Consider the following 26,367-nt stretch of genomic DNA (forward strand, 5'->3'; position numbering starts at 1 on the left):
CCCCAACCTGCATTAATATTGAATTTGGGCCATTTTAAAGCAGGCTTCTTCTTCTTTTTCTTCAATATAGCTATTCAAGTTGCAATTGTGTAATTGTGTAATTGGGGGGGTCGGGCTGGGGATGATTATGTGTGGGGGGAAAATAAAAAAATCAGAGGCTTAAATTTATTGTATTGCTTTTGAGTCAAATTCCGCTCGAGCTTTGGCCGGGAAAGAATTTTTGCTCAGGGGTTAATTTATTATTCTGATCAGAGCACTATCACGATGCATAAACTGGTAACGTCACGGCATGTAGATCATCCACCGTGCATTCTGGCCGGTCCCGCTCGGTATGTGGGGGAGGGTTGCGGTGGGATAGACAGACAACAAGAAGACCTCATGGAACAGGTGGATTCTTTTTTTTTTCTTTCTTTTTCGCACCGCGGAGAAAATCTACCTTCTCCTCCGGTTCAGATTGAAGCCCTTGACTGCAGTATAATGCCTCTGCTGCTTCAAAGAGGGGCGGGGTGGCGAGTGGTGGTGGTGGTGGGGGGAGGTTGGGGGAAACCGCTTCCATACACAGACGTAACACACATCAGTTTAAATAAAAAAGCAACAAGAACAAAAGAAAAATCTACGGCACTGACCTGGTCGCCGCCGAACGGGTCTTTTCTTGCCGCTGCAGAAACGGACTTTGCTGAAGACCCCCAAGAAATGCCTCTCGCAGAGAGAGCGGGGGTCTTTGCTGGGGCTGGGGCGACGTTTCGAAGTCGAGACCCGGTCGCTGTTGGATTCCCTCGCCTGGCGTTTCTGCCGGATCAGGGAGCTGGCGATCGCGGCCATCTCCCCGAACCGAGTCTGAAAACGGAAAGTCTACTTCGGCAGATGTCGGATCTCACTGTAGGTAATTGGCGTGTGGCGGAAATAAAAATAAGAACGTCGAATCTGTCCTTAGGTCCACGAGTTTGGTTTTTTAGTTGTTGTTGTTTTTTTTTAACTAAATGTCATACTGATCACGAAAATCCTTCGAGTCCAGGGCATCATTGCGCTTCGGGCAGCATCCTCTTGTGGGGACAGTAGAGTATATTTAGATATATATATATAAATATGATCAGCTGCTGCGAGTTTTGCTTCAACACTCGGGCTTTTCAATCAGCAGCAACCGATCTTATATAAAATATCTAAGGGTTAGGCCACTGGGGCCCAGATATCAAACATGAAAACATGCAACAGTGTTCTAAGTTGATGCTGCTGCGTGCCATAGGAGAGAGCGCTTCAGGTATTCCAGGTGAACAGCGCCGCGGCTGACGAGCACGACATCGTTTTCCTCATCTGCACACCAGCCTACCCTCTGGGTTCCTGACGCCTTTCGATAAGCATTAAACCCGAACCCAGGGGCACTGCTCGTGCGTGGAGAACGACTACTAACTTTTTCTTCCCGTAATGATCTTTTTACTCCATGCTCAAAGAGATCGTCCGCTGCCGGTCCAGGATGCGGTGCAGGAGCCCGTGATTGTGAACCAGTCTCCGGTTCCGTCGATGGCACCGCTTAAATGCAGTCGGGGAAAAAAATGGAATCGGCGAGCAGAGGCTACTCTGCAAGGATGCTGCAGAGATGTAATTTAAGCCTGCAGGGAGTGATTCCCGTCTGAAAAGCAACAATTAGTTGAGGCGAACACACGCCGGAGTGCTTTTCATTGTAGCGCACGAATAATAAAGTGACCTAAGCATTATTTCCAGCGAGTCCCGAATGAATACTGTGTGTGTATGTGCGAGTGAATGGTGGCGGTCCACAGCTTCTCTCTCTCTCCCTCCCGCCCTACCTCCCTCTCTCTCTCTCTCTCGCTCTCCCTCTCTGTCTCTCTCACCCCTTGTCTCCCTCTCCAACTCTTTTAACGCAATCATACGTGATTGAGGTTAGTATTAGTAATTCCCAGGAGTTGCACAGGACAAATGAATGATCCCAATCTCGAAAATTTGCGAATATTGGAATTTGTATTGCAAAATGTAAACTTAAAAAAGGGGAAGGGCTGGGTGTTTTTTCTTCTTCTTCCCTTTGAAAAATGGGTGCGCGTGCACGTGAGTCCTTTTGGATTATGTGCGCGTTCAAACTGGGGCGACTCATCTCACAATTGTCTCTTTTAATTACACTTCAAATCCGAAGTTGCAAAGCAGTTTGAAAATGTGAGTAGGCTGCATGAAACTGCAAACTGCATACAGAGTTGATTCTTAATCAGCTTTGGCTTATACTACACGGCATTCTTGCCCTCACAGCTTATAGGCCTATCAAAGAGATAGGAGCACACATTTTATTTTGTAAAGAAAACAGTGGCCACGCAAAGAGCATGTTAAGTCTGGCTTAAAGGATCAACCGCAACAGGGTCGGACACACAGAGTATGAGCAGGAAACACACACATGCAGGCAAAACTGAAGATCCACACAGTGACACAACAGATGGATTCATGTGATGGAAATGAAAGTACAGCCCCAATGAACAAAAATGACAACAATCAACAAATAACACTGTGAGACTAAAGCTTTGAACTGCCTTCAAACACATCTTGCCCCCTCAGTTCGTGTGAAAGCATCGTGAGAGCACCCTGTAGGCCTATTCTGCATGTGTTTCCATCTGACTAGGAACAATTGCAAACCAATTGATTGCTTCTCTGCAGCTGTCTTCAGCACAATTAAGAGGACGAGGACCACTGTAGTAGTAAAGGTAAATCAATGTAAAACGCACCAGCCAGAATAACCTGCAGGCATGATGGACATCACGTTTATGTGCCTCTGGTTTCATTCCTTTTGTTGCATAGCTAAGGAGAACACACACAGCACAGCACAGCACGGATGCATTCTGTGTTAGGAAAAACACGCGTGTCTTTAGCAGCATCCCCGTGATGAAAGAGCATGAAACATTTAGAGGCTTTTTCTAGGACTTGGTTTGACATTCTCTCACCAAACTGAATCTGTAGAGACCGCAACACGAGGAAAGAGGAGAGACCGAGCGAAAGAAGGAGAGAGATTTTCTTTTGCCTGCTATTGTCTGTCCCTTTTATGTAAGATTTGGATAAAATGGATGAAGGAATGTGAATGTGAAGTGCTGATACCCGCGTCAGTCATTTGCATTTTTCTAAAGTATCTGCAAGAGAGAGAGAGAAAAGACTGATAGAGAGAGAAAGGGAGATGGAGGGCAGATAAAATCTTACATACTAAGATAGGCAAGAAAAAAAGTTAGGAACCGAGGCTTGGATTCAATCAGATTCTAAATCAAAAACCTTTTGTATTCCTATTGAGTTGCCAGTGAGTGGTAGATATTAATTTGACACTGCAGTATAAAGAAAAATTAATAATAGTCTCAATACAACATTCATCGCTTTGGACATGATATACTGCGTGCTTCTAAGAAAGGAAAAACAGAGCTTGTGGTTCCGAGTACAAAGTGAGTTTTCTCAGAAATGGGAGGGAGCTCGTGAGCACCACAGACATGGACATACGTCTTTGTCGGGGAAAGATAAAGTATTCCCTAATGAGGATCTGTTTGGCTTCCTCCTTCTACCAGAGACAATTAATGTTCCCTTCACTCCAGAAACAATACATCCAAAATCAGTGAAACACTGCTGTTATGAAACACACTGCAGATTTCATTTGTCATTTCAAGTGATTTTGACTCTGAAGATTGGCTGTTATGGTTACAGAGACTGTGTGAGTTTGTTATTATTGTCAAATGTTCTTTTTTTCTTGGTTAAATAATATGAACATTAAGGGCAAAAACGAAAGCAAGTATGCTGAGGATGCATTTGGAGCATTTATCTTTTAAAAAGGTGTTTTATGTGAGACTTTCTCATTAAATGTACAAATTTAACTGTGATGAATCAATTCAGTGAACAGAAATAAACCACAGCCAGAGTCTCTGTGGCCTTGCCAGAGGTGCAGCTTGTTCAGAGAAACTTTTTTTTTTTGTATGTTTGCTGCCCCCTTCTGGAGAATAAATGGACCACAACCACTTTGGAGAGAAACTACTTTCACTGTTTCCTATCTCTGAAGTTTGTCACTTCTCTGTGTCCTTGAGATACCTCACAGATCTGTTGACTCACAATAGCTAGAACTGGTTGTCAGAGCGTAATGTCTGCTAAACGCTCATGCCAGCTCCTCGGGAAGCGCAGAGTAGAAACGTGAGATAATATGAGACATTCTGTGACTCAAAATGCTCCTTAAACACTTCTACTACATAAACAACATGAATCAACGTGAAAAGGAGATAAAAGCCCGAGCCGTACGGCTGAACAAAACAATCAGATTCTAATTTTAATTACATCTAGTGCAGCAAAATATGAGACAAAGTCTAGATTCCTGCATCTCGCTCCGATAAATCGAGTCATGTCTGTATGTGTGATGTGTGTTTATCCGCATGTGTGCGTGCGTGTGTGTGTTCACATTTCTAGTCAAGTCATCATCCAGTTTACTGCAAACATGGTGTGTATATTGCTGGGGAGGAAAGGAAATGCAGCGCTAAGTTTAAGAGGGTTTCCTGTTTCTAAGTTGTTGGTCAGCAAAGCCTGTTGCACATGAGGCTAGGCATTACAGTAAGATGATGGTGTGTAAAAATGTCTCATATCAGCAGTCTTAGAAATGCTTTTGCTTGATTTGTGACCTCACTGATACCGTTTGAGACTTGATTATTAATTCATCCATCAATTTCCAAACCATCCAATTCAGGTTTACATGGGGGGCTGGAGCCTATCCCAGCTGTCACAGGGCAACAGGCCAGCAATTGTCTCCCTAGCTAACACACAGAGTCAGGCAACCACTCACATTCACACATATGTCCAATTTAGAACCTCCAGTTCATCAACAAGCATGTATTTGGACTGTTTAGGAGGCCAGAGAGAACCCACAAAGGCACATGGGCAACCATGCAAAGTCAACACAAAAAAACACAGCAGTGGATTCAAACCTAGAATGTTTTTCATTGAAGCAAGGGTGCTAACCACTGCGCCCATGTGCCACCCCTATTATTAATGCATTTATTTAGTGTTTTTGATTTGTGAGCAGCATAGATTTGCAATTTTGTTGTGCAACACTGTGCTGAAGATTAAAATTAATCTTGAATCTTTTAATAAACTTTCCACTGACCGTGACGTCTGCCTTGGAAACTAATACACGAAGGAATCGCTGTATGTCTGTGTGTCAGCTCTTTATCCAATCATGTTCTTGTGCGTCCTCTACCATACATACATATGTATATATATATATATATATATATATATATATATATATATATATATATATATATATATATGTATATAGATATATATATATATGTATATATATATATGTATATGTGTGTGTGTGTGTGTGTGTGTGTGTATATATGTGTATGTACGTATATATATATACGTATATATACACATATATAGCAGCATTTGCTATGAGTGTTAAACCTAATGTTACAAAACATTATATACTGACATTAGAAAAAGTACTTTAACCTAAACCTAAACCTGATGTTATATTCATCAGTTACTGAAAACTGACCAAGTGGCTAATATAAAGTGCTACTGGGTCTGTTAATGTTGCTACTATGACACCCACCACACAGTATCCTGTACCTGCCACACATTAACCACAATACTGGGGCTCTAGGTGCTCCTGACATCTGGTGTCCGTATACTGTGCCGTGGAACCCTTACTGATATATTTTACCACCCACCGCTCCTATTTCAATATATCGGCTGCTGTGACATTATTATGTGACATTATAAACTGTTCATATTTAATGCAGTAGTTTTCAGTAGTTTACAACACCCAAGTGTGTTTGTTTTGTTCACACCATAGCCCTAAGCTGCACACTTCCAAGACTGGAGACAGAGAGGCAAAACTTTAACACCACAAAAGCCAGGTGCAAATCTGATACTACAAAGGAAAGCAGGTGCAAACATTTAAGCCTGCTCACACACACATAGTTCACCAGAAGTCCCTACGGGGTGAATTTTGGCATTGCGCCTGAAAAATGAAGCGTATAACACTTCGTGCTCCTTGTTGCTTCCATGATCTTGTACTGGTCATACTGTAGGAGAGAATGATGCAGTGAGATTGCCATGCAAAATGCAGACTGCGGCAACTTCGTATAGAAAGTTAAGTCAATTAAATGGCTTTGTTTCACTTTCTATGGACAATATTTTTGAGTTATTCTGAAGTTATCAGAGAGAAAATCGGGAAAAAAATGCTGCCAGCATGGCAGCATCACTCAAAACTCATACTTCCCTTATATTTTAGCTGTAATTGAAAATTAAACTGTCAGACCGGTCATTATGTGTGTGTGAATGTGTGTGTGAATGGGTGGATGACTGGTTGTGTAAAGCGCTTTGAGGTCCTTAGGGACTAGTAAAGCGCTATACAAATACAGGCCATTTACCATTTTTTACCATTAGCCATACCACCATACAACCATAATAATATAAATATAGAAAATCAAAATGATTGAAAAAAGACCAAAGTGTATATAAACTATTTATCTGAAGCAATTTGATCTTATAAAGATCCTTAACTCAATCCATGCAGTCATGCTTTGCAGTCATTTCTGTCAACACCCATGCGCTGACTCATAAAGTTTTGATTGAGGTCAAAGGGTTCATCTAACAGTGAGCAGAGATGCAGAATAAGGACTGATAGTGCTTCATATCCTACAGATCCCAGGGTGCATGCTGCTTTTGGTCCAACTACCTCAGAGGAATCAACTGTGCTTAATGGAGTTTCTAATTGTCTGCCCTGAATTTCCAAACTGCTCCAGCTGAGATCCTACGTACTGCAAGTGACAAGAGGAGGTGTTGCATCTGTTCCCCAGCAACAAAAAAACTTCTGGTTTGCACTGGCAATACTGGGGAATTCTCCATGCCTATGGAGACAGTAGGACTGTGTTATGAATGAACAACAGCAGCATTGCAGTGAATTGCCTGAGACATGACTAGAGGACATGGCAGGGATCTTCGGCTTGTTGCCAAAGACTGATAAGTGGTTGCTGTGTGTGTGCTTATGCATGTCATTGCAGTTTTGTATGCTTAAGTGGTCTTTTTTTATATATACAAATTCTAAGCTGCACAGGTTTCGTTTAAAAAAAAAAGAAGAAGCTGTATACATATCTTTTAAAGTAGTTAAAGCTAGATTGGAACTTTGGGGACTTTCAGAGGGGTCTTCGAGGGACCCAAATTTAATTAGGCCTAACCTCATACCAAAAACATGTATCAGTGAAGCGCAGAGGGAATTGAGTAGTTTTAAACTGAGTTTGTACTGTATCCCACTAAACCCCAAGAGGTCTCATTGTACAAAATGCAATCAACCAACCAACCAATCAATCAATGTGGCTTGGCATAAACAAAAAAAGAAAAAAAAAAACTCTGACTGGAACAGCAGCCCTTCTGTTGTGGCGCTATCCGTGGTGCTGGTCGTTTGGGGCCCTGAAGGAGCGCTGCTTCTCCAGGCCCCTGAACTTTAATGACTTGATCCCTGCATTATCCATTTTTGGCCCGCTTCAGTTGCACCACTAGAAACAAATATAGCACGGGCTTGTACAGTATCAGGAGCCCTCTCCTCTCCAGAGTAGTGCGACTTACAGCTGACTGCCAGCAGCTATCCGCGACGGCCGAAGACTGCACAGAAAACTCGGGACAGACGCGGGGAGCACAAGGAGAGCCTCCCTCCACTGCAGACTCGGAAGATGTTACTCACACTCACTCTGGTGTTTAATGAAACCACTCATCCCCTCCTCCCCTTCTCTATAAATCCCCCCTTTCTTTTCCCTTTTTCCCTTTTCTTTTATCACTCAAGAGAGAAAGCATGCAAAGCAAAGACAGCTATAATGCTATGTCTCTCACCGTTGGTGATTGTGGTCGACTTCGATCGTTGTCCACAGAAACACTGCAGCATATGCGCTCCTTTCTGAAGGAATGGCCTCAGAATCCTCATTGATTTGGGTTGATGGGAGCCTTCCTCAATCCAAACAATCGGACAACGCTATCACAACACAGCAGGGTCAGGCAGCATAGCGTAGCCAGCCAGCCAGCCTTTCTCTACAGGCTCTCACAGCAGCCCCTCAAAACGCCGGAAGGGCACAGTCTGCAGGACAAATTACGCTAAAACGAGGCATCTTGAGTGATTTCCCCCTCTCTCGCTCTCCCCTTCTCTCTAACCCCGTCTCTCTCTGTCTTTCCTCTTCTTGTCCACCGACGGTCATTCGCGTTCACGGCACACTCCTCTTCCGCCACAGCAGGCAACGCAAGGACGTTACAATGTGCTCTTAATTGTACACCCCCCTCCTCCTCCTGCCTCCGCGTCTTTACCAGCAGCGGACGTAATAGCAGGAAAGGAGGTGGGAAGGGGGAGAGAGAGTGAAGATTGAAAGAGAGAGAAAGAGAGAGAGCGCGCACGCCAAAGTTAAACTGCAGGGGTAAGTGGCAGGCCGGCCACGAGTGAGGTAATGCGGAGCTGACAGCTAAAAGGCGACAAAGGCTGCACGATCCGAAGCTTTGGCCGCACAGATGTTGGGCTCCGAGAGCCAGTAGTTTTCCTCTTTCTTTTTTTACCCCCTTCTACGTTTTCACAAATCACCGGGAAGAAGCGGACAACGCAGACTCTACGTCAGCTGCAGGCCATCGCTTTGAAGTCAATGATGTTTTGCGATGCGTGATAGTAGCAGAAAGTTTATGGCTCAGTCACTGCGTTATGAAAGAACGAGTGGCAACAATGGCCACCGAAGTGTCCTTCCAAGTGCGGCAGCAGTGCGTTCATTATTTCGCTAAATTTCATATATGGATTTGATATAGATCAGGATAAAAGCTTTAAGCTGATCATGACAGAGCCGGTTTTGTGAAAAGTGCCCATTTTTCCCCTGAATGGAACAGGAACAGTGTGCAGAAACAACGGGAGCAAGAACAATAGAAGTAACCGGTTTGGTTTCGCTACAGCACTTTGCGTGGAAGATCTCGGAGTCCCACTGCGTCTTTTGTTAATGTGTGAAAGTGAAAAGTCAGCTGCTAAATCAGGGCAAGTCAATTCCAGGATGAGGATTTGTTGGAACATCACAGTGTGGCGTAAATGCGGTCCCGAACTGAATTAGGCACTTGCTATATTGGACAGTGGAGTTGTGACTCTATAAAAAGCCTTTACATATATTTTATATGACAGTATATCTCCAGATGACACTCACCGTGTGCACTTCAAGCTCTAATGACCTTAAAATGTGTTTTCAATTATGACTCACTATCCAAACGAGAAGGTTCACGATCTCATTATGCATTTTGACCCATGATGACTAGAGCGCTATGTGCCATTTTCAACACCAGGTGGTGCCATAGCATAAACCATTAAAATTAAAGCGAGCATATCCAAGTAGAAGAGAGTTGCCTGTAGATAATCAAATTGCTAAAACATTAATAATAGATTTGCACAAGACGAAACAAATCAAAGAGGATGCTGGGTTTTATTTTATTTTTCCAAGTCACCAGTCAGCCAAACGAACACTATGACAATCTCTGCCGTAGCATTCAGCACACTGCTAAAAAGTACTTTACAGTATATACTGCAACATTTTACTATATTTCAAAACCTCTTTCTTGTGCTCATGTGACCTTGCACCACAAGGACAATGAAATATATGATAAGAGCTACCATGGGAACATTCCCTCGCTATGTAAAATCTACACAATAAACATAACAGGATGTTATAGGTCAGCAAAATGCCTCAACAACAGCATCCACATGCAAATAAGGAAAGGTCAGAGAGGAATAAAGAGAGAATGGGTGGAGGGTGCAGGGAGCTGGCATCAGACCCAGAGTCAGATTTGGTGATGGTGCTGTACTGTACATTCAGCTTTCACTATACTGTACCACTGCAGAGTCAATCGCCAGTTGCTAAAGAGCCAAAGAAGGTATGAGGGGAGGAATAGAGATGAAACGGGGGCTATAGCGCAGAGGGAACGTGAAGTGACAAAAACGCACTGTAGTTAAGGCAACACTTTAGCATCCAAACAAAATCTATTATTGGGCTCATACTAATTAAAAATGTAGTTTTAGTGTTAATGTGTTTGTCCCAGGGACAAAATTGTGGAACATTTTCATTTATTAGCATCCATTTTATTTAAAAATGGACAAAACAATCACAATGTCAGTCACTTAATGATGGGAGACATTTAAGTAAATAAGCACCGATCTGTTCCGTTTCGTTAATATGACACAAGAGTTATAGCACCATGTTTCTGACACAGCATGAGATTTTCATGATAAGCTCTCATAAATGCTAAGGTTTTATGGAATCCTAATATGTTTATTTACAGTCAGTTCCCTGCTACGGCTATGCTTAGTTGGTTATCATTCCATTCATTTATTGACGTTACTGTAAATATGTCCAAAGGTTTTGATACTTCACACCCTGAAATTTGCTCTGTCAGGTTTGATGTCTGCTTTACTTGTTTAAATCACTCGATCATCAATCTGACAGTAGTAAAACTGTCATTAGCATTATTATGAGACCTGTTGTTTACAGAGCTTTCAGTTTAATTTTAAAGCTTCAAAAAGAGAAAATGTGTACATTGTTTACATTTCACTTGTTCCCAATCCAACCCAGGCACTGATTGGAGAGCTCAAAGATACAGTCGAGCCTTACAAACTAAAAGAATCCAGGTAAACAGGATTGTCCTACAACACATGTTGAAGTGTTTACTTCAGTAGGATTCTTATAAAACAACAGAGCTTGTTTCTCCTCGTTTCTCCCCTAAAAAGCCCAGGGGATGTGCAAAAAAGTGTCCTGGTTGATGAAGACATGGAGGCAAAAAAAGTAAAGATTTTTATAAATAATCAAACTGAAAGAGATGGCAAGCTGCTGGCAAGTAAAGAAACAAACAGCACAGCACAGACACTGGTCACTAAACAAAAGCACAAGTTAAATAGTGTAAACTACCAAAAACATGCTCCTCTCCACAACATAGGAGTAAATATCCAGAACACACACAGTTCACACGTGGCAAACCAAAGAGGATCTCTGGCACCAGAGCTCTCCTCTCTCTGGCCTTAAGTACATGGGGCTAATTGCTGAGTAGAAACAGCTGTGCAGAAGGGCAGTACCTATGGCAGGACAGGTGGTAGGACACACCCATGGAGGCAGACATCACAGCAAGTCCAGCTGTGGCCATAACACTCCTTCCCTGAAACCACTGGATGCTGTCTTCCACCGTACCACTCAACAAATTTCTGCAGATATCACTGCAGTGGTGAAAATGAGCGCAAGAATGCGTCTGTGTGCGTTACTTCATAGGTTTTTGAGATATTTAGCATCTTAGTTGGGTTTAGTTTAGTAATACCAAATCACATGGGCTTTACAGCTTTAGATCATCTTTATTTCTATTAAAAAATATGAATCCTTTAATAAAGACAGGGCCTAGCATTGAATGACCATTGATTATAACAGAACAAAGACATTAAAAAATAAATTATTAAATACATTAACCAAAGGCTTAAAACCCTTTACATCTGAATATGACTAAGAGGTGTCTATATTACATTTAAGTACAGAGTTTAGTGTAACAAACAAATCCCTGTTTAAAATTACTGCGAGGATGACTCAGTTGTTTATAAGTGTTTGCAGCAGAGCTGCCCACAGCGGGGCATGATGGATGAGAAAAACATTTCAAAACATATGAAAAAGCCACTTAGTTATTTAATACTTGGTGTACAAAGGTCATGCTAAGGCATCAAACACCTGGGTCTTCATTTGACAATTTTAAATTGTTGTCTTATCAGAAATAAGTTGTGACCGGTGAGATTAAATAATTTAGCCTGTTTTGTAAAAATCACATTATCTTTTGTACACATTCAACATTTTCACTAGCATTCCAACATTCTAGTTTTTACTTTAGTGCAGTATAAAATATGCCATCAACAGTGAGCAGATATGCAGCCATGCACAATTAGGCCACTAAGCATCCTCAGCAACAGAAAACTGTGGTGTGGCACTATGACACAGGACACACCACCTTGAGCTTATTGCATGTATCAGTTTATAGGCTGCTATAAACCGATAAAGTAGTTTGCAAGTCTGCTTGGTACAAAAGCACAATTACAACTAGTACTACTACTAGAAGGCTAGCCCTATTAGCAGTGCTAACACTCTACCATCTAAACCAGGGGTAGGGAACTCCAGGCCTCGACAGCCGGTGTCCTGCAGGTTTTAGATGTGTCCCACACAAATCAACACAGCTGATTTAAATGGCTAAAGTAGCTCCTCAACATGTCTTGAAGTTCTCCAGAGGCCTGGGAATGAACTAATCATTTGATTCAGGTGTGGTGACCCAGGGTGAGATCTAAAACCTGCAGGACACCGGCTCTCGAGGACTAACGTTCCCTACCCCTGATCTAAACGAAGAGAACAATCAAAAACCTTCCATCACAAATAGTGATGTTCTTGACTTGCCCTACAATTCATATGCCATAAATAAAGCTAATGATGCCAGTTCTGTATTAACTGAAATTCAAATTTTACTTCCAGTGCATCATATTTGCTTTAGTTACTTGGAAATGTAATGGACGCTTCAAATCAAACACTGGCTACACTGTCTATCTCTATTTAATTTTCATTTTGAAGTAGAAATTAAGGCATGACTTGTTTTTAAAAGATCATATAAATAGTCAGCAGTGATGCATAATATAGTGTACATCTTTGGCTGAGGGTAAATAATAATAGCATATATGTTGTTTTCGTAAGCTGCTTTGACAGCAACACAACAACTTTATTCTACTAGACAAAACTTTTGCATAAACTACAGATGCCAATAAATCATTTCTGTGTGGAAATCTATTGCCATCTCTATCACTAAATATTACAACAATATTTATTAACGGGCAGTTAAAACAACCTATACAAAGATAAACAGTCATAGATTTGAGAAGATATTTAAATGCACAAAACCCCAGAGTCACTGCTGATGGTTATTACTGTTTGCTGAAATTCTAATATTCTGCAAAGCTGAACGAAACTGTGCTGCTCAAATCAGCACTGTTTCAAAACTGTTTATGGTTGCATCAAGTAATGCTGCCAAACACCTTTCTGCTGAATGACAAGTGTGCAAACTTGAGGTTAGGGGCTCAATTTGACTGTAGGACAGCAACAACACACTTGTGGCAGATTGAACAGAGATAACTGAGATTTTTGCATTTATTCATTATTATTTCTTTATTTAATTACAGGCATGTGGGTGGCAATCACTCAAAGACGCCTATTGTTTTCAGCTTTGCGTTGATTGTTTTGGACACATCTAAACCAAATGAACACCCACCAAAGCATCCATGTAAATGCAATAATCAGCATAAAACAACATTTTTATACAAGCACCATACTTAAGTTGAGGGCCCGTGAGCTGATGTTGTACTTTATATGAGATCACACTTGGTCAGAGAATCAAGGCATGCCATGCACAGAGAGAAACGACAATAGCATCCAACACATGTCAGCATAAAAAACTACAACCAAACAATGCAATCACTTAATTTAGTAATAAACCAGTGATGAGAGGTGATGCATCTGAAAAGGAGTGAAGAATGAATATGAAATAAATAAGTGAATAAATTAGCAAAAACACCAATAACACAACCAGAGAGAGAAAACAGTGCATGGTTGATTAAAGACATTCTGCAGATTTTCACAGTGACAGTTCGACTTACACTTCCACAGATTTAGTACATATGCACAGGAGAAACTTAAATTCAGAGGTTGGTGGTGGTTGTAACTGCTTCATTAAGTGATAAACACTAGAGATCCCAGAGTGGGTTGAAAAAGGTTTATACTCTAAATCAGGGATGTCAAACATAAGGCCCGGGGGCCAGAATCGGCCTAGCAAAGACTCTAGTTCGACCCACTGGACAGCTTTGGAAAATATGAAGGAGGATATAAATTTTTGACTTTAAACCTTAATTTAATAAATTTTACAGCCATTCACAATACACCAGTGTAATCAAGTGCTAGATAAACCATTACATGAGAGAAACGATCCTGTGTTTCTTGTATCTACTAATAAAAAATATATATTTTTTACAGTGTGTCACCAGTAAAATAAAGAAATAAAATAGGACATTTTCTGCAAGTTAACAAATGACTTTCATCTTTCATTTATTTTAAAAATGTAAGGCCAAATAATTGTGCTGACAGATTTCTTTCAATAATTACAGCAGCATATCTTTGTCAAGTAAAAGAACCTCACACTTTGTTTTCTTATATTGATTTTTTTGGCCAACTTAAAAACAAAGCAGGCTGTTTGTGGCCCACGATGTAAGCTTAGTTTAATATCCGTGCTCCAAATGATGTAAGTGGAATCTAAACTGTGCACTTGGCATGTAGCCTGCTGTTCCCCACGACATTTATAGGCTTTTGCTGTGTTACCACACTATGCTTTAGAACAACTCTGAGTGAAACAGGCCAATGTGACCCTGCCTGAAGGTTACCCTACTTAAACAAGGGCACTCTGTCCCTAATCCAAATATATTTACACAGGGAACACCCCCCTTTGTGCTTTAACCCCCATGTGTCTTTAAAAAAAACAAAACAAAACAAAAAAACACCTCCACAACATAAAGACAATGAAGCACATCACTGTTTAGAGTGAAACGCCTTTAAAGGCATCTAGCTTTTCAGGGAGCAGACTCAGCATCCAGCAGGTGTAAACTGCAGCCTCTCTACCCATTACTGGTAAAGTTGAAAGGCTTTGTCAACAACACGCATGCTAATCGTTCAGGGCACACTGCCGCCGCTACACGGAGAACAGCAGAGCAGTCGTTTCACCGCAAAAAAAAAAAAAAAAAAAAAAAAAAGTGGAGAGGCAGCAGTTTTTGTCTAAATCAGCTGACAGCACTGATAGAGTAAAGAAGCTGGGAGAAGGGAGACCAAACCTTTTACCATGCGCAGCACCCTGCTTGAAAACAGCCAAAGCCTAGAGTAATATTTACACTGGTTCTATAAATGTATATGTCCATCATTGCATATGTGATTTGCAGTCCTTATAATGTTAAATCATAACCAGGATTTTAAGGTGCACACTGGGGTTGCAGAGTGTATGCTTGGGGTGACAAAACTATAAGAGGCAGTAGACTGAGCGAGAGAGTCTGGATACAGCAGCAGCAGCAGCGTCGCCCTGCAGCACTGAACCATGTGGTGAGGATGTGTGGTTAGTTAAGGCGTGTGCAGGATATCTTGCGCATCCACTGGGTCAAATTCGTGCCCATATTCAAAAAGTGTATTTTTTTATTTTTTTATTTAGAGTTAGGTTTGGCTTTTTCTGACGTTGCGCAGTCCGTGCTTAAATAGTCCACTCCATTAAACACTGCGTCTGAACAACTACCCAAGCAAAATGTGCTCGTAAATTATTCATAAAGAAGCACGTGGAAGTTTCTTACCGGCGTTTTTGTCACCCATGTCCTCTTGTGGTGCCGAAGTTGGATACTGCCGATGCGGACTATGCGTTCGCCTCGTGCGCGCTCTCTTCTTCCGTCAGGACAGCTGAGAAGAGGGAGGCAAGTTGGTTGTTTCAAGTAAGCCTAATATTATTTTCAATTGTATTTTTTAAAATTTTTTCCCCCAAATGAGATCCTTCTAGGACCCCTACTTGGCCGGAGACACACCGAGTGCTGAGCTCTCGAGTGAGCTCACACTTTGGTGCTTCTGAGAGTTTCTGAGTAAGGTGGACTGATGGCTCAGGTAAAGAGTGAGTGAGGGAGGGGGGAGGGACTTGTGTACGCTTGTGTTTCAAGAGGAGATGCAGAGTGTGCATTGTGCCTTGATGCAGAAATGATTTGGCATGCAGCAGAGAAATGGTTATAATGAATGAACTGTTTCATTGCGAGAGGATGAGTTCTGCCTTCTCGTCTGTTCATCTGTCCTCAACTCCAAAGCAATCGACATTGCAACCAGGCTGCCCTCTTTTTTCTTTTTCTTTTTTTTACTGTTTTTAGGGAGATTGTTTTATACATATCAAATTTTTATACCTTTCTGCAAAAGAAAAATGGAAATTATGCAGGAATATTTTCACTGCAACTGAATATTTCAGTGTTTTGTTTTGTTTTTTATATATTTATTTATTGGGACCATTTGAGGGCAAATGTAGTGCTATAGCACCCCATAAATTCAATTCTCTTTCATAATTTGAACGGATCTCTGCAAAATTAAGAGCCCCCCCCTCCCTCAGTTGCTGACCACGTAATGTACATGTTGTATTACTTGTTGCAAAGGTATATGATATTTTTGCTGAGAGACATTAATATTTAATGAATGAATCAGATCAATAACTGTGTCCAGAGCATTTGACGCTTTATTGTGCCTGTTATTTGATTATACTGCAGCAGAATTATGATAGATACACAGTACAGCGAACACAAAGGCTGTGCATTCAGAGTGAGCTGTTTCAGTGTAAACCAGTGTTGTGTAATGAAATCACATCATCATGAACTGCCAGGACAGATATGTACACAAAGGCACAGTGTGTGAGTAAGAGTACGCTGCTTTCACCTTTATTCAAGTGCTGCTCTTGTTCTGTGATGAGTGTTTTTTTTCTATCCTTTGTTAAATAAAAAAGAAACACACACAAACAGATTTGTTGTATTCCTATTAATCAGTAGGAGTACTGAAAGGTTGATGTTGTGTTTTGTTGCTGTCCCGAAATCCAGAGTCTTCAATTCACACAGCATGATTCTGTCTATCAGCCGAAGGAGAAGAATGCCACAATCCTGCACTGAGTCTCAAAATTTATGCAGTAAAAAAAACCAGAAAACAACTAGTGTGGTATTATCTAACTGGTCCATTGATCAGTGTCTTGGAAAGCGCCCTGTCAGCACTCTGATGGGACGCTATGACAACAGCTAGAGTTTCCTCTGATGGTATAAAAAGAATGAGGTGCTGGTATAAGATGTTTCTAGCCTTTGAGCTGTAATAGAAACCTGAAGGCCAAATGACGTTCCGCGTCATGCCTCCGCCTGTAGCTCCAAATCACAGTGCAAAACCGGGAGGTTGAATGTCAGAGTGGCTTTAATATTTTCTCCATGTGGTTACAGTTGCAGTGGCACAAGAGGCCGTCATACGTGAATGAAAAGTTGCTCTGATTTCAGACGTTATGCTTCCTGTCACATGTGCCGGGGACTGGCTGCCCTGCTGCCGACACAGGCGAATCCTGGCGGGCGTCAGTTCACAGCAAATCGATGAGGGGACCTGAAAGAGAACACCTCTGCTGGGGGGGAAAATGGACTGCACTGATCAGAAAGACACCTAAAGTCTTCTACAGATTCAGAGAGAGCTTTGTATGTGTGTTCATCTCTTTAATGAAAATCCAAATGAGCAACATCTTTAACTTCACTCTTTGATGCCTGAAATATTCATGCTTCTCACCCCTTTTTTTTGTCTACTCTCTTACCTCTCCCTCCTCTCCCATCCGGTCTCCCTGCCTGACTCCTATCCCCTCCTTCCTCTCCTTTCTTCATCTCTCCTCCCCTAACTCCTCTCTTGTGTATCTCTGTGTCCTCCCCTGCCCCAGACCTGCACCCATAGGATATCATCTAACTTGGCAGTGTGTCCTTGCCCCATACAGTGGCAAAGGCATGCTGCTGTCCCTGCCTTTGTACACAATATCTTTGTCCTGAAACAGCTACACACCCTGTTCCCTCTGTATGACTATATAATTTTCTCGCAGAAGTCAGATTGTATTATAATGTATCCAGGAGATGCATTGTCTGCTTCACTTAAGATGAATCGCTTGTGTGCCCCATCAGTCCTACCTTTTAACTCTTTTTCTGGCTTTCTCTGTGCAGTATTGTGTAGAGCTAAAACAGCCCAGCAAGTGCAGATATTGCATCGGAGGAGAGCTCTCCTCTGCAGACACTGCAGTGCAGCCTTCCCGCTGCAAAATTCTCCCTTCTTCACCTATTTCTGGAGTCAGTGGCTGGCCTGGGAGAAGTTTGTGGAACTTGTCCAAATGCCAATAGCAACACCTAATGTCATCAATATTGCTCAGTTACTGCCTACGTTTTCCAGTGTTTCTTGTTTTCATGAAGGCAAACTTTTGTGTATTTATAATTTAATTGGAAGAAATTGGATTTTTTGGAAAGGAAGAGGTAAGGAAGTCTTTCATTCAATGTTTTGCTCATGTGAAATCCTAACATGTTAATAGCTGTAGCAATCAATAGGGAAATTCTTTAAGCAGGCTCTGAAAATGTTAAATAAAAAGACAAATTCATAGAGTCATTGTCCCCCATTCTCTTAATTAGTTCAATACAGGATAGGATTTTGAAAGACTGTTAGGTCCATAATGTTTTGGACAGTGACACAGCTTTTGTAATTTTACCTGTCACCACAGTGCATTTTAATTCAGACAATCAAGCTGTGGTTAAAGTGCAGACTTTCAGCTTTAATTTAACGGGTTTAACAGAAGTAATGTATGAATTATTGGGAAAATACATCCACTTTTATACACAGTCCAGTGTTTTCAGGGGCTCAAAAGCAACTGGATAAAGTAAGGTCATTTTAAATATAAGGATACATTTTAGTACTCGGATAAAAATCCTTTGCTGTCAGTGACTGCCTGAAGTCTAGAACCCATGGACGTCAGCAAACACTGCTTCCTCCCTCGAGATGTTCAGCTGCTGCTTGTTTTTGTCTTTTTCCTTTTTGTCTTTAGTTTTGTCTGCAGCAACAAAGCACACTCTGTTGGGCGCTAACTTGTGCCATTGAACAATATCCATCCCATATCTTTGCCTGGAGAAACTCTTGGGTTGCTTTTGCAATATGCTTTGGATTATTATCTATTTGCAATGTGAAGCACCATCCAATGCAGCATTTGTCTGAATCTGAGCAGAAACCTGTACACATCCACAGAATTCATCCTCCCGTTTCTATCGGCAGTCACACGAACACAGAACACCAGCAGCAATTACATTGCCTCCACCACGTTTGAGAAATAATGTGGTACACTCCAGCGCACGAGCTGTCTCTCTCCTTCACTATACTTTTCTCTTCCCATCATTCTGATCCAACTTCATCTTGGCTTCTTTTGTTAAAGATGGAATGCATAGTGGCTCTTCAGCATGTCATTGGTGGCTTATTATTTTCAACCTAAAGTTGTGAGGTCTATGTGTAGTAACTGCTCCAACACAGTTCTCTTCATTTTGTTCGACAATACTGTTGAAAGCATTCAGTTGATCCAAAATGCTGCCACGAGAGTACTGACAGGGACAAGAAAGACAGAGCATATTTCTCCTATACCGGCTTCTCTTCATTGGCTCCCTGTTAAACCCAGAATCTAATTTAAAACCCTTCCCATCACATAAAAGGTCTTGTATAATCAGGCCCCATCTTATCTTAATGACCTTATAGTGCTGTATCACCACAGCAGAGCACTTTGCTCTCAGACTGCAGGCTTACTTGTGGTTCCTAGAGTATTAACAGTAGAATGGGAGGCAGAGCCTTCAGCTTCCAGGCCCCTATCTCTCAACTCTTTTCACTCTCCATGTGTTTATACACCTCTCTGCATTTAATTATGAGTTATTATTAATCTCTGGCTGTCTTCTACAGCGTGTCTTCCTCTCTTCTCCCCCAAGCAGTTGCATCACAAGGCTGCCCCTTCCTGAACCAGGTTCTGCCAGAGGTTTCTTCCTGTTAAAAGGGAGTTTTTCCTTCCCACCTTTGCCAAAGCGCCTGCTCATCGGGGGTTGTCTGATTGTTAGTGTTTCCCTGTATTATTGTAGGGTTTTTACCTCACAATATAAAGCGCCTTGAGGTAACTGTTGTTGTGATTTGATACTTTATAAATAAAATTGAATTGAATACTGTTGAGTGCATACATCAGCGTAACTTTGTGCTGAACGTTGAGGGGGTCAAGATCTCTGTCTAAATAAATAAATAAATCTGGGTAAATTCCCAGATGATTAAACATGCAACTATTTTGCTGGTAATAACTGAAATGAGTAAAGAAAATCAACAGCCTATTTATGCAAGATAATTCATAATTTTATTGGGGGGTTATATTGGTTGGGTCAACCCCCCCCCCTGGAAATTACGTCCCTGAGTGCATACATCTGATAATAGTGTTTTTTCTGTAGTTCCCTCATTTTCATGTCACCTACAGATCCTTGCTGTATGTGTCAGACACTGGAGTCAGCTGTACAGATAGTACAGTGAATATTATTGCCCTGACATGTAGTTAAATAAACACAAAAGACGGAAAGTACAACTACCACAAACTATAAATTATATTTTGATGAAGCACTATCTTTTACTGGTTAAAAATCAGTGCAGTGGATAGGCATCCAGAAGTCTGAGATACTCACACTGGAGTAAAAACTGTTTTACTGTTAAATTGTTAAATTTGCGGATATTGTAGCACATCCCATCACAAACAAACAAACAAACAAAAACGAAATAGTTGCTACACGTGTAACAATTTAACCACTGTTGAAAGCGCTTTTGTTCTGACAAATCGGTGCGTCAATGCGCCACTAGAGGGAGCTGATTATACCAAACAAAAGAGACGCTAACAGAGGCCTGTGGAGTATTTATTGTTGCACAGCTGAACGGTTATGACAAAATAATCTTTTATTGTATCTATAAGCATGCGAGGATTTTGACCCTTTGGTGTTGTGCAGCTCTGTGTCCACCCAATAAAAATCAAACTGACAATACTAACGCAACAACTAAATATAAGATAACCAATTTAAGTTAAATAGATACTGTAAACCGAATGTATATAGTCAGACACAGCGCAAGAGCTGGCTGTAGATGCAGAACCAAGTTACAAATATTGGCTTTTACATGAGTCCGTGAACGCAGCACCAGCCACAGTCTGGTGGTGGGACGGGCTTGAAGCGGAAGGTTAACACAATCATGGCGTGGAGAGGATACGCGATAAAATGGGCCAAAACAGAGTTCGTGAGATCCCAGAACACCACTCCACGAAGCTCCAGGTGAGCAAACACAAGGTCGTTGTGGTCGCAGCGTCTGTCTGCACAGGTGTAACACTGACAGGATGTGTGTGTTTACTTCTCCACCAGCCGCAGCCCGTGCTTACCTAACTGTTCCGACTGTCATTGCAGGGAGATCCACAAAGCTGAAGACAGCTTCACGTTTCATTTACTTACAGCCGTAACCTGCGATATCGAAGCGTATACGACTTACTGTAGTCTTTCTGTGTTTCTGTAAACGAACTGAGTGCCTCAAACAGCATGTCGTGCTTTTATTATTGGTACTGATACTAACAATAAGTAGTTATGGAGCCACTGTGAGGCATGCTACCCATGTAGATGTATACATTGTGGGTGCTTGAATTGTTGTCAGTATTATTAGCTTTTATCACGGATGCATTAATTTTTTTGTAACTCTTCAACCAGCAGTAACTGTAAGTAACTGTAATTTTACAAAAAATAAATAAATAAATGGAAAAATAGTTTTCAAAGCAGGACTTTTATGTTCTTCCCCTAAACTGAACATTGATTTTATACTTTTTTGTGTATATTTCAACAACTGCCTGCTTTAAAAGCTGCCTCCTTCTCCTGGCAGTCTTAACCCCTACAACCAGCAGAGGTGTGGATTTCAACGGGAGGCCAAAAGGCCGGACATAAAGAAAAAAAATGCCACACAGGAAACAAACACCTCAGCCACTGAGGCTGGCACTCCGGTGCCCCAGCCTCCTCCTAAAGTCCCCAGGCCAACACTTTTCACACCGCTGATGTTCACAGTAGGGGTAGGCCCCCCCCAGTTTTCTACTGCTGATGTGTAGTGATGAAATGGATGCATGGTACGCCGATGTTTGGGACAGTAGGGTGCTGCTGGCTGTTGTCTGACTCCATTTCAGTTTACAGGCTGCTCCTTTGGTGCGGCGGCCATTCTCCAATATGAGAGTCTAAAGTCGAGACTTCAGACTGCAAAAGATGAAGAGAAGTCAGAAAAAGGCATGCAGGTGAGCATTTTGATGATCCACATTATTTCACATCTCCTCTGTTTGCACATTGCATTACTGGTTTGATTTACAAGCTGCTCACAGAGACTCTGTGAACCTTCCACATGTTCCCAGGGCACCCAGGACATGGCATACTGGCACGACTGGTGGAACCAGCTGTCCAGCTTCCAGCGACAGCTCATTCTCCTGGTGTCCATGGTGGATGACTTCTGGAACAGCCTCACAGAGGGACAGAAGACTGTCACTGGTATTATTTTACACAGTCAACATCTTTGAAGTGTGTGTGCGGGGGGTGGGTTTTGATTATCGATTTTCCGATTTAAAATTGCCCGAAACGCCAGAATCTCAGGATAAATCTCACAAAATTTCGACAACCACCAAACAGCTAAAACAGTAAATGACAGCAGGTACACGGACGTCCCGACGAGACGTACACGGACACGCCATCGGGGCTGAAAGCCAACAGCTCACTCATTTTGATGCGTCTGGTCCGCGCTCTGTGTTTACATCTTTTTTTGCGCTAGATTCTGAAGCTGCAGGTTTTGTGTCTCTCCAACCAAAGTTGATTGAACCAGCAGCAAAAGAAGATCCAAACTACGCTTCACATAAACATCATCATGACTTCCCTCTTACTTGCTGTTTTGCCTCCACCACGATAAAATCACACTTCATGCACAGCTCTATCTCTCTCTCAGTGTACTTCAAGAAGTTTCCTATTCACTTGCTTATTACCTACCAGTCTACCATTGTTTACAGCGCTGTCGGCTGCTGTGTTTTTTTTTTGGTTTTTTTTTCTTTTTTACTTAAATGACTTCCGACAAGAAAACCGCATTTCTGGTGTTCAATACTAATGAAATTTAAACTTTTTAAATTATGCAAAATGCTTAACTGTATCTCTAATAGAAACCTCTGTAACTTTGCTCTGCTTCACTTCAGCAGCATCAGGTAATGTTCATATGTTGATTCATGGTTTTCCTCAGTTTTTGTTCTACTGCACAATATTTTTAAGGTTATCTGCTATAAAAAGTCAGGCCAGGAAAGTCTCCTTCATGGTTTTCTGTGTTTTATCCTCTGTTACTTTGACACAAAGGCATCTGCTGTGATGCTCACACCTTTGATAAAGTCTCACAAGTGTCAGCTATCTTTTTAAAGATATAAAATATTGATATGTACTGATTAGTGATCAGAATTGTAATATTTCTGACTGTCTGAGGCAAAATTTCCCCGATTCAAATCGAATGGAATCGAATCGTGGATCAAATTGATTCGGGATCTTGTGAATCGGAATTGAATCGATTGTAGAAATAAGTGACGATACCCAACCCTGTGTGTGTGTGTGTGTGTGTGTGTTGTTTTATTTTTTTTGTTTGTTTGTTTTTTATCACTTTGCATTTCTTCATAGTTGGGACCTTTTATTTATTAATGTTTTCTAGGTATTATCGCACTAAATGCCGCAGTCCTCTGCTGTTGGCGGATCCCTTCAATGCAGAGAAGTATGCTTAAGTACTTCACGTCCAACCCAGCCTCCAGTGAGTTCACCTGTGCTAACGATCATGCCCTCTTTGTGTTTGCAGTGTGTGCATTTTTTTTTGCCTCTCCTCTTCCAGAAACACGCTGCCTTCCTATGGCCCTGTCCTCCTTCAGTCACTACTCCATCATCCACATGGTGGCCAACATGTATGTCCTATGGATATTCTCCTCAGGGATCGTCTCTCTTTTGGGGAAAGAGCAATTTCTTGCAGTTTACCTGTCTGCTGGTGAGTCAAATAAAGCACACAACTGGAGTCTGATAACATTTATTAAATCTAAACACAATACTTGAATATTTTTAACATTAGTGTTTAATCCAGGGTGGATAGTTTAATGATCTCTTTGCTTCATGTTTAACTGAAACTCGCTGTTATTCCATCCATCATTTATTACAGCACCAAAAAACAAACAAACCTTATTTTAATTTTGGGACACTCAAACTTTTAGGGCCTTTCAGTATTATGAATGGCTGATAATTGAGAATATAGGTAACAGGAAGTAAGAAAGGCTACCAAATGTTTGATTTTCAGCTGTATGTGTTTTTAGGTGTGGTTTCCACTATGGTCAGTTACACATGTAAAGCAGCCACCGGGCGTCTCTATCCATCATTAGGGGCGGTAAGATATTTGCTAAAATCCATTTTAAAGCTCAACTCAAATGAAGGACGGCTGTGATTATAACTGTGTTTGATCCACAGTCAGGCGCCGTCATGGCAGTGCTCGCTGCTATCTGCTCTAAGATGCCAGAGGCCAAGCTCGGCATAATCTTCCTTCCCATGGTCACTTTCACAGCAGGAACAGTAAGTGCTGCACACTTAATATTTCCTACACACACTCACTGGACATTTTATTAAGTACACCTTACAAGTGCTCCATTGGAATCCATATTGCCTTCAGAAATGCCTCAGTTTTTCATGGCACTGATTCAACAAGGTGACTACTGTCAGCTCATTGTCATGTTCAAGAAACTAGTTTGAGATGATCTGACCTTTGTGACATGGTGTGTTATCCTGCTGGAAGCAGCCGTCAGAAGATGTGCACACTGTAGTTATAAACATATGAACATGGTCAGCAGCAATACTCAGGTAGGCTGTGGTGTCGAAATGATATTGTTTTTCCAATCTTTGATTGTCCCATGGGAATTGTAGCCTCAGTTCTTAGTTGACAGGAGTGGCACCCACTGTGGGCTGCTGTTGCTGTGGCCCATCTGCTTTAAGGTTGGACATGTGCATTCAGAGAATCTCTTCTGCCTACCTTGGATATAACGAGTGGTTGCTTGAGTTGCTTTTGTCTTCCTTCCCATTTTTGCTGCAGGAAGAGATGCAAGTGTGCATGGACTAAATAAAAAGGTACATGTATGAGTAACTGTGGAAGTATGCATGTCAGTGCACTGAATGCAGCTTTGCCTTTGTTTATATTTAGGCTCTGAAAGTGCTCGTTGCTGCAGATACAGCAGGACTTCTGTTGGGATGGCGGCTGTTTGACCATGCAGCTCACCTTGGCGGAGCCCTCTTTGGAGTGTGAGTCCTCAGGTCTTATTTTTACAAGTCTGTCCATGTTAACAATATAAAATACAGTTAAAGGTTTATGAAACTGCCTTAATCCCAAATCTGATTACTTACTTTTTCTGGAGGGTTTAACTGTTTTCTTAGACTTACATAAGCAGACAGATTTTGCCCAGTTTTTTTTTTAAATATGTCTTAATGTGGCCTAATGGGAGCATCCTGTTCTGCTTTCTCCACATTTTACCCTGCCATGCATCTCTTCATACAGGTGGTATGTGGCATATGGTCATAAACTCATCTGGAGGAAGAGGGAGCCCCTTGTGAAGTTGTGGCATGACATTCGTTCACCAGGCAGCCGAGGTTCCAGGCCTGGACGTGGACCCGGGGGTGGTGGTGGTGGACCAACATCATAAGTCCCTGAAATTCTTTGTGAAAGAACTGGAACCCATCCAAAAGAATATGCAAGGACACTTTTATCCAATGACATGGAGTGGACTGTTATTAATAAATAAATCTAGTTTTCACATCCAAAGTTAGTAAAGAGCATTTGCTGATTTGATGCCTTGCAAACTTGAAATTTAAAAGCAGGTGAAACTTCATATCTAGTGTTGCAGTCGAGATGTTTACTTTGTAGACTTTAAGCACCTGTTGTGCTACCGGTAATCTGTAACTCTGCTACCTCATTTAGCCATTTTCCACCAATGCTTTGCCAAATCTCAAACTGGTTCTACACATTTACACTAACAAAGAATGGTGGCACCACACAAATCAGCCTCCCAACACTTGGATTCAGTGATTTCAGAACCAATGGGAGGACATTACTGCAAGTAATTTACCACTAATTTCCAAATGTAGCATTCAGATTCGGCCCTGTGTGACACTAACGTCTGATATAGTATGCAAAATTTCAGTTCTGACACTTGCCAAAATATGGCCATCGACCAGCACCAGACTGGGCACATTACTGGTGGAAAACAGGTGTTAGTAATCAAAGCTAAAAACCTTGATGGCCATCTTTTTGTGTTCATGTTGTTCTGGAAAACTGCATTGGCCACTAGACAGAAGAACAAAAATTCCACATTAGAAAACAAAGAATTTTATTGTCTGATCCTTTTCCTCTATTAACACTCACATTCAAACTATTAGCTTTACATTGGGAGAATAATGAAAAAAATAAGCATAGCCAATGATTTTAGATAAATGGGCACTCCTACTTACACCTACTAATGTAAATAATTCATTTGGTAACAAATCTCTTTGTCAGTGCCCTCTATTACAGAGAAAAGTGGCCAAGTCACTTTTTTTTTTTTTTTAAACCCCTACAGTTTGACTATTTTGGTTAGAAATATTTTTCTCACAGCAGGGTAATATGTTTAAAATTA

General features: G+C 41.4%; 2 protein-coding genes across 7 annotated transcripts in view; one reads left to right on the forward strand and one right to left on the reverse strand.

Annotated features, from left to right (window-relative positions):
• fgf12a (fibroblast growth factor 12a) overlaps positions 1-15,626 on the reverse strand; it is a 36,495-nt gene extending 20,869 nt beyond the window's left edge. Inside the window, exon 1 of one of the 5 annotated variants that reach the window (XM_005476269.4) lies at positions 15,413-15,626. In XM_005476269.4, the coding sequence (XP_005476326.1) occupies positions 15,413-15,431 (19 nt within the window). In that variant the 5' untranslated portion in view covers positions 15,432-15,626. Of the gene's footprint in view, positions 1-626; positions 5,071-7,851; positions 8,517-15,412 lie in introns of those variants that run through there. The other 4 variants (XM_005476268.4, XM_003438160.5, XM_005476267.4 and 1 more) reach the window with 4 other exon arrangements.
• A 5,175-nt stretch (positions 15,627-20,801) lies between these two features.
• LOC100694830 (presenilins-associated rhomboid-like protein, mitochondrial) lies at positions 20,802-26,264 on the forward strand. 2 transcript variants are annotated; one of them, XM_003437928.5, is made up of 10 exons: positions 20,802-20,959; positions 21,552-21,735; positions 21,847-21,951; positions 22,066-22,198; positions 23,385-23,480; positions 23,559-23,708; positions 24,028-24,098; positions 24,179-24,280; positions 24,903-25,000; positions 25,254-26,264. In XM_003437928.5, exons 1-10 carry the CDS (start codon positions 20,880-20,882, stop codon positions 25,396-25,398), a joined length of 1,164 nt encoding a protein of 387 aa, XP_003437976.1. In that variant the 5' UTR covers positions 20,802-20,879; the 3' UTR covers positions 25,399-26,264. The 2 variants fall into 2 exon arrangements, with proteins under 2 accessions (XP_003437976.1, XP_019203202.1); XM_019347657.2 differs by lacking the exon at positions 21,552-21,735 and having other exon boundaries at positions 20,813-20,959.
• Positions 26,265-26,367: the final 103 nt, after the last annotated feature.

This window comes from Oreochromis niloticus, linkage group LG18 (genome assembly GCF_001858045.2).
Source record: "Oreochromis niloticus isolate F11D_XX linkage group LG18, O_niloticus_UMD_NMBU, whole genome shotgun sequence".
NCBI lineage: Eukaryota > Metazoa > Chordata > Actinopteri > Cichliformes > Cichlidae > Oreochromis > Oreochromis niloticus.